Genomic DNA, 14390 nt, shown 5'->3' with positions numbered 1-14390 from the left:
GCTGATAACTTGACGGCTGGAAAATGCCTATTTTATCCTGAAAATAGGAAATTGGTTCTAGGTCTAGGGCTTTGATCTGTCTCTCAGTTAACGACCAACCTGTTCTTCCTTTCAGTTAAATGTGTGTTTTTCAACGTTTCCTGGTTATACCCGATCCACAGTTCATGCTTCTAGGTAAGTAACAGAATTACACTCACTGGTGAACCCATTTTCACAAAGGGGAGGCTATTCTAACATAGGCGACAGCAACAAAACTGGGCTCTGTTTTGACCAAGTCACAGAGTGACCTGGGGCCAAGGTCACTGGGCCTCCATGCTCTCCCATTCCCTTCCTGGAGAATGGAGGTGGATTCATTTTCCAAAAGCCCTGGGGCCCACATGTCATTTTAGGATGGTTAAAACCCTACACACTTTGCCTACAGGGAGTCCAATGCGGTGGTCATGTCCCTGCAAACGACCTTCTCCTTGGCCTCCAATGTGACGCTGTTTGACCTGGCTGACGGGATGCAGAAATGTGTCAACTCCTGTAGGTCCTCTGCTGAGGTCTGCCAGCTCTTGGGATCTCAGAGGCGGATCTTCAGAGGTAAGAGGATGGCCCTCTGGGAGAACTCCGCCTATACAGTTAGACACAGACCTAGGAGAGATGTGTAAGGCACTTGGAACTCAGGCTCAACAAGTTCAACACAGAGCCAGTCTATCTTTGAAATGGGTGCTGGGGTGCCTGGGTGGCTCAGTCGGTTAAATGTCCAACTTTGGCTCAGGTCATGATCTCACAGTTCATGGGTTTGAGCCCCCCCCATCAGGCTCCCTGCTGACAGTGCAGGGCCTGCTTGGGATTCTCACTCTCCCTTCTTTCTCTGCCCCTCCCCTGCTCGCACTTTCTCTCTTTCTCAAAAATAAATAAATAAAGACTAAAAAAACCCAAAAAGAATAAAGAAAGAAATAGGCGTTAAGCGAAAGGCCTTCACATGTCCGTATCTTGGTACATGTGTACGTGCACACACACAGCCTTGAAGTCAGCAGGTCCTTGGCATGTCGCCTCTTCTTTTTCTCCTGTTCTTCATTGGTGTAGGAAGGGGTATAGGAGCTGGTGTAATGAAATCATTTCTCTTTATCTTGAAAGGTTCCAGCTCTCTCTGGGGGAAACAGAAATTCCTGCACAGAATACACATGCTTATCAAAGCCCCAAACCTTCATCGTGATAGTCTGTTAAGTAAAAAAATAAATAAATAAATAAATAAAGCATGGGCAGTATTACCCATCTTGTTCATGTGTTTGCAAATCGCCAATTCACAGAAGCAAGACCGGAATGATGTAGGCCAGAGTCCTCGCTGGTTTCCCTTTTCTTGTTCTCGCTTTATCTGCCTTATCAAAGCTTCTGCAGTACATCTAGTGTGAAACAGATAAAGAGAGGGATTATAGACAACAAGTTTAGCAGGCAAACTTGGGTCTTGGAGAGGAAGTTTTGCCTCTGGGTTGGGAAAACTGCTAGAATTAAAATTGCTTCCTCATGAAGGGGGCTTATTCCTTCTGCTGTCTCATGAGTGATCAGAGTGGACTCTGGTTAGCTCGTTGCACTAGACAGTTAGGACTAGCAAAGGATGCGGACTCTTTGAGCCTCCCCATCTGGTGTCCAGACGCTGGATGTAAGTTGCAGGGAGCAGGTTGGGGGCTGTATCTGCTGGAAGATTCAGGACATTCCCATGGCTCAGGGCTTTCTGAGTGCTGATCCACAGGGCTCTGCTCACAGGCCTGTGCATGCCAGAGCTGGGAAGCTGGGAGTGTAACCTTGTAAACGCTCTAGGCTTTAGCCCATTTTAAGGCTAGTTATTCATGTGGGGGAAAGAAAGGAGCTGAACTTTCTGGAACTGAAGTTGCTATCATTTAGCGTCATTGGGGAATTCACTAAAAAGTTTACGCACCATTATACTGTGCTCTAAACTTTGAGGCAAGAGCTCTCCTTTGTTTCTCTTGCCAGTGATTCAAGGGTCCCAGTTTTTCCCCCCTTGTGGGCAGGAAGGGGACCTTTCTATTCACTAAACACTTAAAGAATGCATCCGATGTGGTCATCCTAGTACCAGGTTAGTTTTATGTCCCCAGTAAATGTGTTTCATGCCTTGCAAATCAAGTGGCCACACCCTTGGACTTGTAAGATCCTGCTCAGGGCAGCCCCGCCCACTCTCCGACCTTCATTTTTTTCTCTTGTTTGGATGTGGGAAAGCCCCTACCTTCCTAGCTTCCTTGTTGAGGTCCCATTCTTTGTTTTGTTTTGTTTTTTAAGATTTTATGTATTAATTTTCTTGGAGCAGCGTTAGGTTCACAGCAAAATTGAGAGGATTTCCCATTAGGTCCCTTGTCCCGACATGTGCTTCTGGTCCCCATTCTGTACCTCGCCTTCCAGAGCCCTCAAAAACAATGACAGCCATGCCTCTTGGCTGAAAACAGGCTCCCTTCTCTGTTTTTCCTCCCAATTCTTCTCCAGGTTTTGCCAACATACTCAGCTCTGTCTCTTGATGCTCCCCTCTCTGGGTGCTGGAGAGGTAGCCTTGACGGGCAGAAGCTGCCAGGTTCTGACATCTGGGTGTTTCCAACATATGGGTGCGCTGGGCTACTCTGGACGCTGCCGTTGCAAAGGCAAGTTTTCGCCCTGCAATTCGCAAAATGTCCATTTCCTCAACTTCCAAAGAACTGCAGCTCTAATGCCTCCAGAGGTTTAGAGTCTTTGGAAATCCCCCAAGGAGTGTCTCAGCCTTAGATTTACATAAGTTCTCATTGTCTGGCAGGCGGATGTTATGCCCAGGAAAGACCATGGGAATTGTGGATGTAGAAAAATCACATCGCCAGGCTTAAAATGAAAATGGGATTACATGTGGTTGCTTTTGATGGATTCATGGCAGAATGATCTTTAAAGATTTTTAGGATAGCAACTCCACTATTGCCGAGGCGAGGCAAGCCTTCTTTGCTTCCGTGTAGGGAAGGGTTGCTTCAGCAGGGCGAGTAGTATTTGCCAGCAGGCTGGATTATTGGGCAGGATGGAAGGAAAATGTGACATTGACTTCCAGAAAATATCTAATCAGGCCAGGCAACGCAGTTTGGCTACTGGGTAAGGCTAGTGCCAGCCTTTTATCCCAGAGGTATTCCTTTATATTAAGGCTTGAGGACTGGCAAAGCTTTCCAAAAGTTTAGATGAGGAATTGTGGGCTTTTGGTACCTCTCTGGCACCAGCTTTACAGTTTGTCTGGTGAGATTTTCATTTTTTTATTTTTCTCTTTTGAATACCAACTTTTCACAATAAACAAAGGAAATTCTATCGCACACACAAGCGGAGTTTTGATTTAGCACACCAGCTTCCAATGATAAAGACAGGAAATGCAGTGTTGAAAACTAAAGGCTGAGTCCTCAGCTCGTCTCCCTGTGACCAGGCCATCCCCCAGGTCCCAAGCTCTCGGGACTCAGAAAAGGAGGTGGCTGTGGGGACCCCGTGTGGGTATCAGCTCACATCACCACTGTGGGGGCAGTCTCGCCAGGGTAAGGGCCAGTACCTGGTTTTTGGATAGGTTGGTGTCTTCCTTAAGGTGGGAAAGGGGAGACCAGCCTCACTGCACGGTATACACATCGCCCTTCGGCGGCTCTCTCGGTTATGTCCCTACAGCAGGAGCAGATATCAGTCCTGCCTTGCTCTATACCTGGCTGTGAAAAAATTGCTGTCCACTATCCAGTTAGTTGCACGTCTTTGTTCCACAGTGTGCCCCACCTACATGTGCCTTTTCATCAGGCTTGGCTCAGTAAATGCGCACTTGTTGTATGTCTCATGTATACAGAGAGTGTCTACTGTATGCAGCCTCAGAGAGGGCCACATGCCCAACAATGAGTGCTTTTTGATGATAAGGAGATACTTCTTTGTCATCCATGAAACGAGCGTGGTCCATATGCCCAGAGCTGGACAAGCCAGGTAGAAACACATGTAGAGAATAGAGCCCTATAAAGGGAAGGAGGTAGCAAGCTTGAAAGACACACTCCTCTACCCAGGTCTTCTGTCTCCCGTGGCAATGGCCTGGTGACTGGTGGCCGGAAAGCACCTTTAGCACACATGTATTGAGCACTGTGTGTGACCATCCCTGTGCAAGGTGCTGAAGCCCCAGAGACGAGTAAGCCCCAGGAAACAGCCAGTGTAATGGGGACACAGGAAACATAATGACACCACAGTGCTGGGCCAGCAGATTATCTTCCACACCTACCCCTGGAATAAATCCTTGGGCAGCAAGCCGCTCTGCCAGAGGAGTGCACAGCCTCCCGTTAGGCCACGGAGACACTGAGGAGACCCAGAGCCGTGCCTCCGCTGAGACAGGTCTGAGCCCCACCGCCTCTGAAGAGGGGGCATAATCAGGTTTCCTGGCTTTGTGCCGGCCCTCCGCCGCAGTCCGTTAGCGTGAGGACAACACCACGGCATTGAGGGCCGTATGTACGGTGGCTGCCGGAGTCGGAGACAGCACCCTATTTCTTCCGTCCGGGTCCTCTGTCCCATGGCATGCAGTGTGACCTGGAGTACAGAGGCCTGGGGGCTGACACAGGCAAGGAGTGGCCGAGACAGCTAAAAGCAGGCCTCTGAAAGGAAACTTGCACCAGGCACATTTCAGAAACTGTTCTCGGAGTGTCTTTAAATAGAAAGTTAATATATCTTGAGGTTTGCAGTGGAGGAGGTCTTGTTTTGTTTCACTGTCTTGTTTTTCCATTCTAGCGGGCAGCTTGTGCAAGCGGAAGACTCCAGAATGTGACAAAGAGACCTCCATCTGCACTGACCTGGACGGTGTCGCCCTGTGCCAGTGCAAGTCGGGCTACTTCCAGTTCAACAAGATGGATCACTCCTGCCGAGGTACCAGCAAGTTCCCAAGGGTCCTGTGGCCCGTCCAGGGACAGGGAAGATGTTTTTCTCTGTTCTAGGTGTGACTGTTCAAAATGGGGGTAACTAGTTCTTGTTATTTTTGCTCACAGCAGGATTAAACACATTATCTCCTTAGAATAATAGCATTATCTCTGACCTGCGCACACTGGTCTGGCCAATCAAATTCAAAGGAAAAGAAGAGAGAATGGAATGCCTATGGCAGTGCTCTTTTTTTTTTTTTTTTTCACTTAGAGGAAGTTAGGAAAATTATTGTTTTAATTCCCAAAGCTCTATTCTATTGTCTGCTAATCTTTGAAAATGGAAACACAGGCCTGGTGTCAGGCCTGTCTCTGTTAGAGACAGCTGTGGCCTAGTAGACAAACTACTGCTGAGGCTCAAGACAGTCAGAGCTTGACTCTGCCTCATGGATCATGTGCCATCTTGGGCAAGATGATCTTGCTTTGCTGTGCCTCTGTTTCCTCTTCTGCAAAATGGGTATGCTGGTGCTTCATCAGGTATTCTGGTAATAAAAGAAGGTAGTGTGTAGGGAGGTACTTTGTAAGCCATCAGCATTTGCCCTTGTTTTTTACCCAGGATGTGGCTGAATTAATGAGTTCCAGTTTTAAAGGTTTCACGAAGGGTGTGAGGGCAGAAACCTAATTCTGCTAGCCTTTTCGGTGAGACCTCAGTTCATTCAGTTTGAACTAAAAGGCTCAGTAAGTACATGGCAAGAATATTACTTTAAAGTAAAATTAATTCAAGTCCAGAACACCGTGTCCCTGACTTGTAAACGACTCCTGAGAATTTGTCATCACCAGGAAAACTAGCGATGTAAAGGCCATCGTGTGGCTTTAAGCCTTGCACCACATTAGAATGTGGACGACACAGTTTTCCTGCTTGGCCAACCCCCACTGGTGACAGGTGCACTGGAATCTGAGTAAAAGTCACATACTGGGGAAAAGTGACGTGCCATTTATTTCTATCAGGACTTCCCAGTAGAGGACTCGTTCCATCAGGAGAGGATAAAAATACATTTCAGGGCAGTGCTGTCGTCCTGAGCCTCAGACCCTCTGACTTAAGTTCACACATACAGCGGCTTTGAAAGTGCGCACCTGCTGGTCCACACGGACACCCTGCAGTGGGCTTTGAAGGGGAGGCTGACCCCGGGTGCCTGCGGGCAGTCCTGAGGCACCGGGGCCTCGCAGCGTTTACGGCACTTGTCGGTCTGCCCTGTGATACAAAGAGATGATGCCTTCTGGTCCCTCTTACCTGGTTTCCTGCCTTGTGTTCATTGCCCTTCTTGGAAATTGGGGCATCGAGTCCTGCTTCATGTGGGAAGGTGACCTCTACTAAAATCAGGCGCTGGGGTGCTGTATAGCTGGGAGGAGGGAAGGCAAAGTGGGCAGAAGTGGGGCACATAGGAGTGGTGGCCCCGGCACGTGGAGTCTCTGGAGTTTCCCACAGCCTCAAGGACAGCCCTGCCACCTCTGCTCCTTGCTGGCCTCAATCGCTGCCTTTGTTTCCAAGTCAGCGATTTCTTAATTGTGTCGCTTACAGACTAGCATTAGCAATAGCAAAGCTGTCAGAGATTTTCTGAATGCAGTGGTACATTCAGCAAGCTTATGTTTATCAGGTAATGACCGAAGATGCAGCATAAGGAAACCGTGGTCAGCTTTCGGGCTTGTTGCCAAGGCCCTACTGAGCCTTGTTTTCTGCAGTATTCTTGTCGCTTAGGTTTTCATCCATCAGGCCTCTGATGAATGGCTTCAGCAGCTCCTTGGGCCACAGCCCTGTTGGCTGGGTTCTGATGGATTGTAGTGACATCTTCTGGCCATTGGTGCTGGAGCACAGGGGTATTTAAAGTAAGTCCCCAGGGCACGTGGCTGGCTCAGTCTGTCGGACTCTTGATTTCAGCTGCAGTCATGATCTCACAGTTCCTGAGATCCAGCCATGTTGGGCTCTGTGCTGACAGCACGGAGCCTGCTTGGGGTCCTCTCTCTGCTTTTTCCCCGCTTGTGCTCTCTCTCAGTCTCTCAAAATAAATAAGTAAACAAATTTTTCTTAAAAATTTTCCTTTTGGACACCTCAAATCCGAGATCAGCCCACAGATAAATGGGGAATAGAGGTATGTAGGTAGGTTTTCTAAAGCTGTACGTTAGCAGGCCTCTGTTGTTCTCTGTTGTACATATGTATGCACTTCTTAATGTCTCCCATAAAATATCTTCACAGTGTCTTTACCAGACTTTCAAAGCATCATATAAAATTGAAGTGCGTGTCCTTCCCGTACACGTACTGAAGTAGGTGTCTTAACTTCCTTCCGTCATGCAGGCCTCTTTCTCTCACTGGGCAGCAAGTGCCTTGGGGCCAGAGCTGTGTCTAGAATATGCTTAGCACGTCGTGGGGTTTAACAAATGTCTGTTAAATTAACAACTGGATGATAGGGCAGCAAGTATGATCGAATGCGATTAGATCTTGGGAACAAGAGTCTTGAAGACTCCACCACTGACTTATTTTATCAAGGGCCAGGAGGCTTGAATTGGCTGTGTTCCGTGTCAATAGGGGAAGCCCAGTCTGGGCATACACACTAGCAGTTGCCACATTCCTTTTGTCTCCCAGTGCTCCACGGGTCAGTCCTGCTGGGGTGTGGAGCTGGGGAGCTGGGTCCTAAGGTGCACTGGGGCTTTCCCTCCAGGAACCCCCAGAACAGCACCAGGCCCACAGTGGCACTCTGTTGTTGATGAATGACGAAGGAGCCCATTTGAAGTAAAGGAATAGCATGACACCAGAAAGTCAGGCCGCTTGTGAGGCTAAGCGAAAACAGCCCAGCCCATCAGCTCGCAGGCTGGGCAACAGATGGACGTTTACGTCTGGCAGGATGACAGCCACAGGGTGGAAAGCTCCCACCCAGCAGATGAGGGTTGGGTGGGTAGATCTGATGTAAAAACATTTCCGGGAAGAAGTGTTCAGAATAGAACAGACTGGTGTGACATCAGCCTGCGTCGGTGCCGAGATGGATGGGGATGAATCACAGCGAGGCCAGCGGTCCTTGCCGCGCTGCCCTGCAGACGGTGCCGTGGGGCGCCCAGGAGTGGCTTCCGGCTCCCACAGACGACTGCAGCGTGCTCTCCACGCCCAGGGAAGCGGGAGTGCTGGGCTCATTCCTTAAGAAGGCCCCACCTGAGTAAGGTCAGCAGCGAACTCAGAGGTGTCCAAGATGGGGGTAAGGGGCTCATTCCTCCTTCCCTAAATGGGATATGATTATGCCCTGCTTTGTTGCACAAAAGTTGGAAGCACCTACTGAAAAGCCTCATAAATAAGATTTAACTTAACAGATAAATTCGGTTGAAGTGGAAATAAAGTGACTGTTTTGCTAAAGCTAAAGGAAAGTGAGTGGGAACCTGGGTGGCTCAGTCAGTTGAGTGTCCAACTCTTGATTTCAGCTCAGGTCATCATTCCAGGGTCATGGGATTGAGCCCCATTCTCCAGCTCTGCGCTGAGCATGGAACTTGCTTAAGATTCCTTCTCACTCTCCCTCTGCCCCCTTTCCCCTGCTCACACACACTCTCTCTCTCAAAATAAAAAATAAAATTAAAAATTAAACAGATAGAAGGAAGAACAGCATTGGGCACATCTACATAAGTTAATATTATTATGCACTAATCCATAACGGACGATGCAGGACGCCTATGAGAGACTTCCTGTCCCAGCCCACAGGTTGTGTGCCCCCCATCCATGCATGGGGCCGACACTCACATCTTACCATTAGCTTGTGTGCTGTGTGTCCAGAGAGTGCTGCTCTATGCTATGTACCTTTTCTTACCCGTGATCTTTTATGCAGTATATCATACATTATTCATGAATCAAATTTCTATCACTTCTTACAGCAATGAATTTGACTCTGAGGCCATTTTTATTGTCTGCTTCCATCCAAGCATGCATTGTAGCTCATGCTGTTCTGTTAGCTTATTGTAGTGTTGAAAGTGTTCCATGATCAGATAAATCCAGGAACTGCTGATCCCCAGAAATGGCTGGGCCACAGCCCTTCAGTCCATGAGCAGCAGTGCCGGAGGGTTCAAAGTTATGTTCTTGCGTGATGTGCTGATTAGCACTCATCTAGGTCTGTCCAGAATCCCCTGCACAGATGATAGGGTGAGCTCCACCCGGACCGTGTCCCAGAGGATGTCACAGCTCCTACTTCCTCTTGGAAGGGGTCACTGGGGACAACAGCAGGTTGAAGGTTTGACTTACATTAAAGAAACCAAAACATCTGTCTTTGTGTATGTGGAAGGATGTGACACAAGGGCCACAGAAAACTTCCAAAAAGAATTCCATTTGTTGGATAAAATTATAGCTACATTTATTTGGTGGTAACTATGTGCCAGGTATTGTGCTAACCCAGTCACATGCCTTATTTTATTTAATTCCCTCCAAGAAACAATAAGGCAGATATTACTAATATTATTATCCCCCCCCTTTTTTTTATAGATGGGAAACTTAGAGCCACTAAAAGGTTAAGAAAGTTTTGTGATAAAATTAAGAGTTGAGTTGGCAGGTTCTAGATAGTTCTAAAGCTATTTGTAGGCTTCTGGTTCTAGATATTCTTGGAGACTTTAAGTTGACTGGTATCTAATAACTGTCATCTTGAGCCAAGGGAAGTCAAGGGACATATTCATGCATTTGCCTTTTCTCTTTCAGCATGTGAAGACGGATATAGGCTTGAAAATGAAACCTGTATGAGGTAGGCTCCGTGCTCATTTATCCCGATGCATTTGTGACCAGCCTTATTTAGAAGTTACTTGGGTAGACTGCCTCCCGTTACTTCTTGTGATTTTCAAAGTAACTGTTGTTTTTTTCCTTGGTTGACTTGCAGTTGCCCATTTGGACTCGGTGGTCTCAACTGTGGAAACCGTGAGTATGCAAGGGTCTGGAGTTTCGTGTGGGCGGGGCCAGCGTCGTGGTCCTGCGCAGGGTGTGCGCCTTCCCCTTCCTCCGCTTCCTCTCAGCCCCATGCCGGGAGGTGTGGGGAAAGCGAGGGCTCCCCAGGGGCTCCAGGCCTGGCCGAGGAGATGAGCACATTCCTGAACAGCCCTGACTGTGGGGTGTTAATACAAGAAACTAGGTGGGAGTGGGAGGCTGAACAGAGCACGCCTAGCAGACTAGAGGTGCCTCCCCAGTATTTCTTGGAGGGGATGGAACTGGAGGTTTGGGAAGACTTCAACTGGCAGGTGTAGGGGGAGAAGGAATCCAGGCAGAGGGAACAAGTTGAAGGTCTTGGGGCAGCCTGAGCTGGAGGTGTTCCGGGACAGTCTGTGTGTGGTGTGGCTGAGGACAGAAGGAGAAGAAGGTGGAGTGGAGGGTTAGTTTGGCAGAGGATAAAGGGACCAAGCTGTTCTGGTGTTTGATGGCCAGCCTGAGACTTTCGGCTCTAATTAGTATCTATGGGGGAAGCAAGAGTCAGAGAGAGGATAGCAGTTGATCAAGAAAACCAGGTCAGGCTGCAGTAAGGAGGGTGGATTCAGTTCTTTGAGAAAAGCTGTTGCGACTCATTTAAGATCACTTTCATTGATGTTTTGTGATATGGAGAGCTGAGAAATGATTGAAAGAAATTCTGGATATAGGATAAAATAGGAATAATAACATTCAGTACTTTATTTTAGGATAGCTTTGTCCCTCATCCTATAGATGAATGTACCAACGGTCTGCGTTCAAAGTTTATTGGACCAAAAGTAGACATGACCTTACTTGATATGTGTAAGAATGCCCAGTTCCTGTTCCCCAGTAGTATACCTGACATTTTATGTCTTCACTGGTATTTTCTTTGCTTATAAAGCTTTCTATTAGTAAGTTTCATTATTGCACTTTCTTTGAGCATAAATAAGAAATAAATAAACTAAAATAATAAAGTAAAACAAATTCAATACTTAACTGACTTAAAGCTATATTGGTGTGCCCAGCATGGAGCCACTTTCAGGCCAGTCTAGAGACTTGGAGTTACATGTCCACCTAGGATTACCAGTGATTTGGGGGCATTGGCTTTATCCTGACTGCAAACTAGCAAGAGGTTACAGTAGATACCCTAAGAGAAAGACTGGGGAAACATTTCTAAAAACAAATATGTCTAGAGTCATATAGAAGTTCAGAATTAATGTCATTTGGTTTTTCGTGTGTGTGTGTGTGTGTGTGTGTGTGTGTGTGTGTGTTTAAGTAGTAAGCTGAGGCCATGGAGAGGTAGACAACCCTATCATATTTAGTAATCACTAAGGATACCATCATGCCATAAAACCACTTAAGCACAGATATTCATCATGATGGACCCAAGTCATCGCACACCAAATGGTGTTCCATGTTATTATGAACTCGTTTCTACTTACAAAGCTTGTAACACTAAATGTGTGAAGGCTTTCCACACACCAAGCAATTCTGACATTATCCAGAGTCAGTGTCAGGTACCGTCTCTGTGTCCCAGGACTGCCCCTACTTCAGACACCAATCCCAAGTCCACGCCTCTGGGACTTCTGACCAGCCAGTTATAAATCCGGGGTTCCCACGACCCCTTCCTCAGGATCAGTAATTTGCTAGAACCGCTTATAGAATTTATAGATACAATAGAGTTGTATCACATATGCAAGAAACTAAATAAAAAAGAAATTTATAGATACATATGTATCACATATGCAAGAAAAATTATTTAATGTTACCAGCTTATTATAAAGGATGCAACTCAGGAATAGCCAAATGAAGGGATGCCGAGGCAGGTATAGGGACAGGTGCTGGAAGCTTCCATGCCCTTCCAGATGCACCACCTTCCCCACTCCTTTAAGTGTTCACCGCTGCAGAATTTCTTGGAACTTGATTGTTTAGGGTTTTGGGGGGAGTTCCAGTACATAGTATCAGTAAATTATATCATTGGTCATGCGCCATTGGAGGTTGGAGGTGGGATTGAAAGTTCCTCAGCAAAGAGCCCCCATTCCTGGAGGGTTACTTCATTAGCATAAACCAAGGTGTGTCTGAAAGAGGCTCCTAATGAATGACAAAAAATGTAACTCCTACCCCTTTCATCCAGAAATTCCAAGCGTTTTTAGAAGCTCTTAGCCTAAGAACCAGGAGTGGAGACCAAATAGAAATTTCTTAGTATATCGCAGTATCACAGGTGTACTCAGTGTAACAAGAGGAAGAAGTTATCATACATGACGCTTTTTAAAAATTATTTTTAAATATCTTTGCTTGAAAAGGTAGGCTTCACAAGCTCCTCTCTACTTCCCAGATGGGCTTGGATGCTGCCTGACTCATGAAACATTTAATAAGGCCAATTAGATCTTCAGGGGCAAAAAAAAGTAGGCTTTTGTTTTGTTTTGTTTTGTCTTTTTAAATTGAAGTACAGTCGACACACAATGTTACATGAGTTTCAGGTGCACAACATATGATGTGACAAGTCTATACGTGATGCTGTGCTCACAAGTGTAGCGACCATCTGTCACCATCCATCAATACTTAACTGACATAAACAACACCATTGATTACATTCCTTATGCTGGACCTTGTATTCTTGTGACCTATTCATTCTGTAACTGGGGGCTTCGGGGTTTTTTGGTTTTTGTGGGTTTTTTGTTTGTTTTTGGGTTTGGTTTTTTTTTTTTTTTTTTTTTTTTTTTTTTTTTTTTTTTTTTTAAACAGTATGGATAGCAGTGTATATTCCTTTATAAAAATCACTGTTTAGATGAGATTTCTCAAGTGGGTTCAGGATCTTTATGCTTGTGTTCAGGAAGGTATCTGTGCTTTACAGGGGCTGCCTGGGGTACCTGGCAGAATTACCTGTGTTCACTTTCTAGTGTGAATCTCTCTTAAAACCAGAACTGAACCATAGAACACTCCTAAATTGACTAGAGAATAGAGTAGCCTGCACATGAAAATAGACAGAAGAAAGCCTAGAACTTTCGATGTAGAAAGAGGAGCATAAATAGGCAAAACATTTAGGATAATTTGAGACATGTTCACCAAATGCTACAATACTAGAACTAAAGAGCATCTATAGTTTTTTAGAAGAGACTGTGTAGAGCTAACAGCAATTGCACCATAAGCCTCTGAACCTTATTCTAAGACACTGTATGTATTAGAAATGGAGAAGCTTTAGATAATGTCATAGAAGATGGCTTTGGAAAAATTTGAGGGAGGGAGGAAGGCTCAAGATACGTATCACATGTGCAAGAAATGTACTTGAATAGAACCCCATCGGGTGGCAAAGGGAGAGTGCAGAAAGCACCTGAGGAGTGTGGAGATGTGGTGGCTCTGGGGTTAAGCCAGGGAGCAGGAGGTAGGAGACGCCATCTGCCACATCCCCCTGGTACTGACATGCCTCTCCGGAGCCAGTACTTCAAACCTCATTTGGTCACACACAGCTCCCTACATAGGCTTTACCAGAAAATGCTCTGATTTCTCAGTGAATGGAAGAGTGATCCCAGGAGGGAAAATGGATATAGGGGAAAGCCTCATAAAGTGTTGGGGGAAAGGGCATGAACTGCAGGGCATTGTTCTAAGTGGAATTTAGCAATGTTTTTTCAGAGTTCATTAGAGACTATGCAGGTCTGGAGATGATATACCTCTATAGCCATTGACTGTTCTGTAAGTTCCTGTGTCTCCCCGTTATGTTTGTGGGGTCTTGGAAGTAGCGGGGATATTTCTCTCTGATCCTGTGACTTCTTTTCCTTCCGCTTGCATCCAAGTTGTTAACATTATGTCCAGCAGAGGGCAGGCTTCTGTCTGGATGACTTGCTTCCAGCCACCTTGTGTTGGTGACTTTTGTTAACTCCTTGATGGTATGCGAATATCACCGTATGATTTTGATATCTGTTTTAGTGTTGCAAAGCAATCAACAGTGGCTGATAATAAATAGCACCTGCCACGTATCCCTTTGAGATCTCAGATCAGCCATCAGTGCTGGTTAAGGAATGGGGAACATCTGAATTTCATCCCCATTTGTGGCGATGGCACCTTGTGAAATCTGTGCTAGTCACTCAATGTCTTGTGCCAAATAACAGGGCTCTGACCACTCATTGCTGTCACTCCTGCTGTCACCACCAATGACAGTGAGTGCCTTCTTGGGGCTATGGCTTAGGCTAGATTCTTTGCAGGCAAGAAATGTTTTTCTCTGCAGACTTCTTGGGGCCATGATCTACCGAAGCCCAGTGAGGTGGAGGGCTCAGGTTTGCTTAGCCTAATCTTGAGATTCCCTCACTCCTACATTCCTGGAAGTCATCCCACCTGGCTACATTCTGGGTTTAGGCATAACTTGTGACCTGCCTTTCTGAAAGTTTCTGTTAGCTTTCGAGTTATGGGCAGATTTCATTTCCTGATCCTTATAGGGAACATCCTTCAAACTGCAGAAGTCAGGATGAGCCCTTCTTGCAAACCCTTACATCTCAGAGGTAGCACGGGCCCAGCTGGACTCCCACAAGCACCTGGTGGGGCCACCTGCACCCCTGCATTCACCCTGCAGCTCAAGTCCGCACCTG

General features: G+C 46.5%; 1 protein-coding gene across 1 annotated transcript in view; it reads left to right on the top strand.

Moving 5' to 3' along the window:
- The window catches only part of HEG1 (heart development protein with EGF like domains 1), a gene marked incomplete at its 5' end in the record, with an annotated part of 83187 nt that overhangs the window by 55180 nt on the left and 13617 nt on the right, over positions 1-14390 (top strand). Inside the window, 5 exons of the mRNA XM_039253035.1 lie at positions 116-174; positions 422-582; positions 4738-4872; positions 9577-9619; positions 9752-9789. Of these exons, the coding sequence (XP_039108966.1) occupies positions 116-174; positions 422-582; positions 4738-4872; positions 9577-9619; positions 9752-9789 (436 nt within the window). The remainder of the gene's footprint in view (positions 1-115; positions 175-421; positions 583-4737; positions 4873-9576; positions 9620-9751; positions 9790-14390) is intronic.

The sequence above is a fragment of the Hyaena hyaena genome, unplaced genomic scaffold, assembly GCF_003009895.1.
Source record: "Hyaena hyaena isolate Hyena2069 unplaced genomic scaffold, ASM300989v1 scaffold_434, whole genome shotgun sequence".
In the NCBI taxonomy this organism is placed as follows: Eukaryota; Metazoa; Chordata; class Mammalia; order Carnivora; family Hyaenidae; genus Hyaena; species Hyaena hyaena.
Note: the sequence above shows the minus strand (reverse complement) of the source record. Positions and strands in the feature narration are given on the sequence as shown.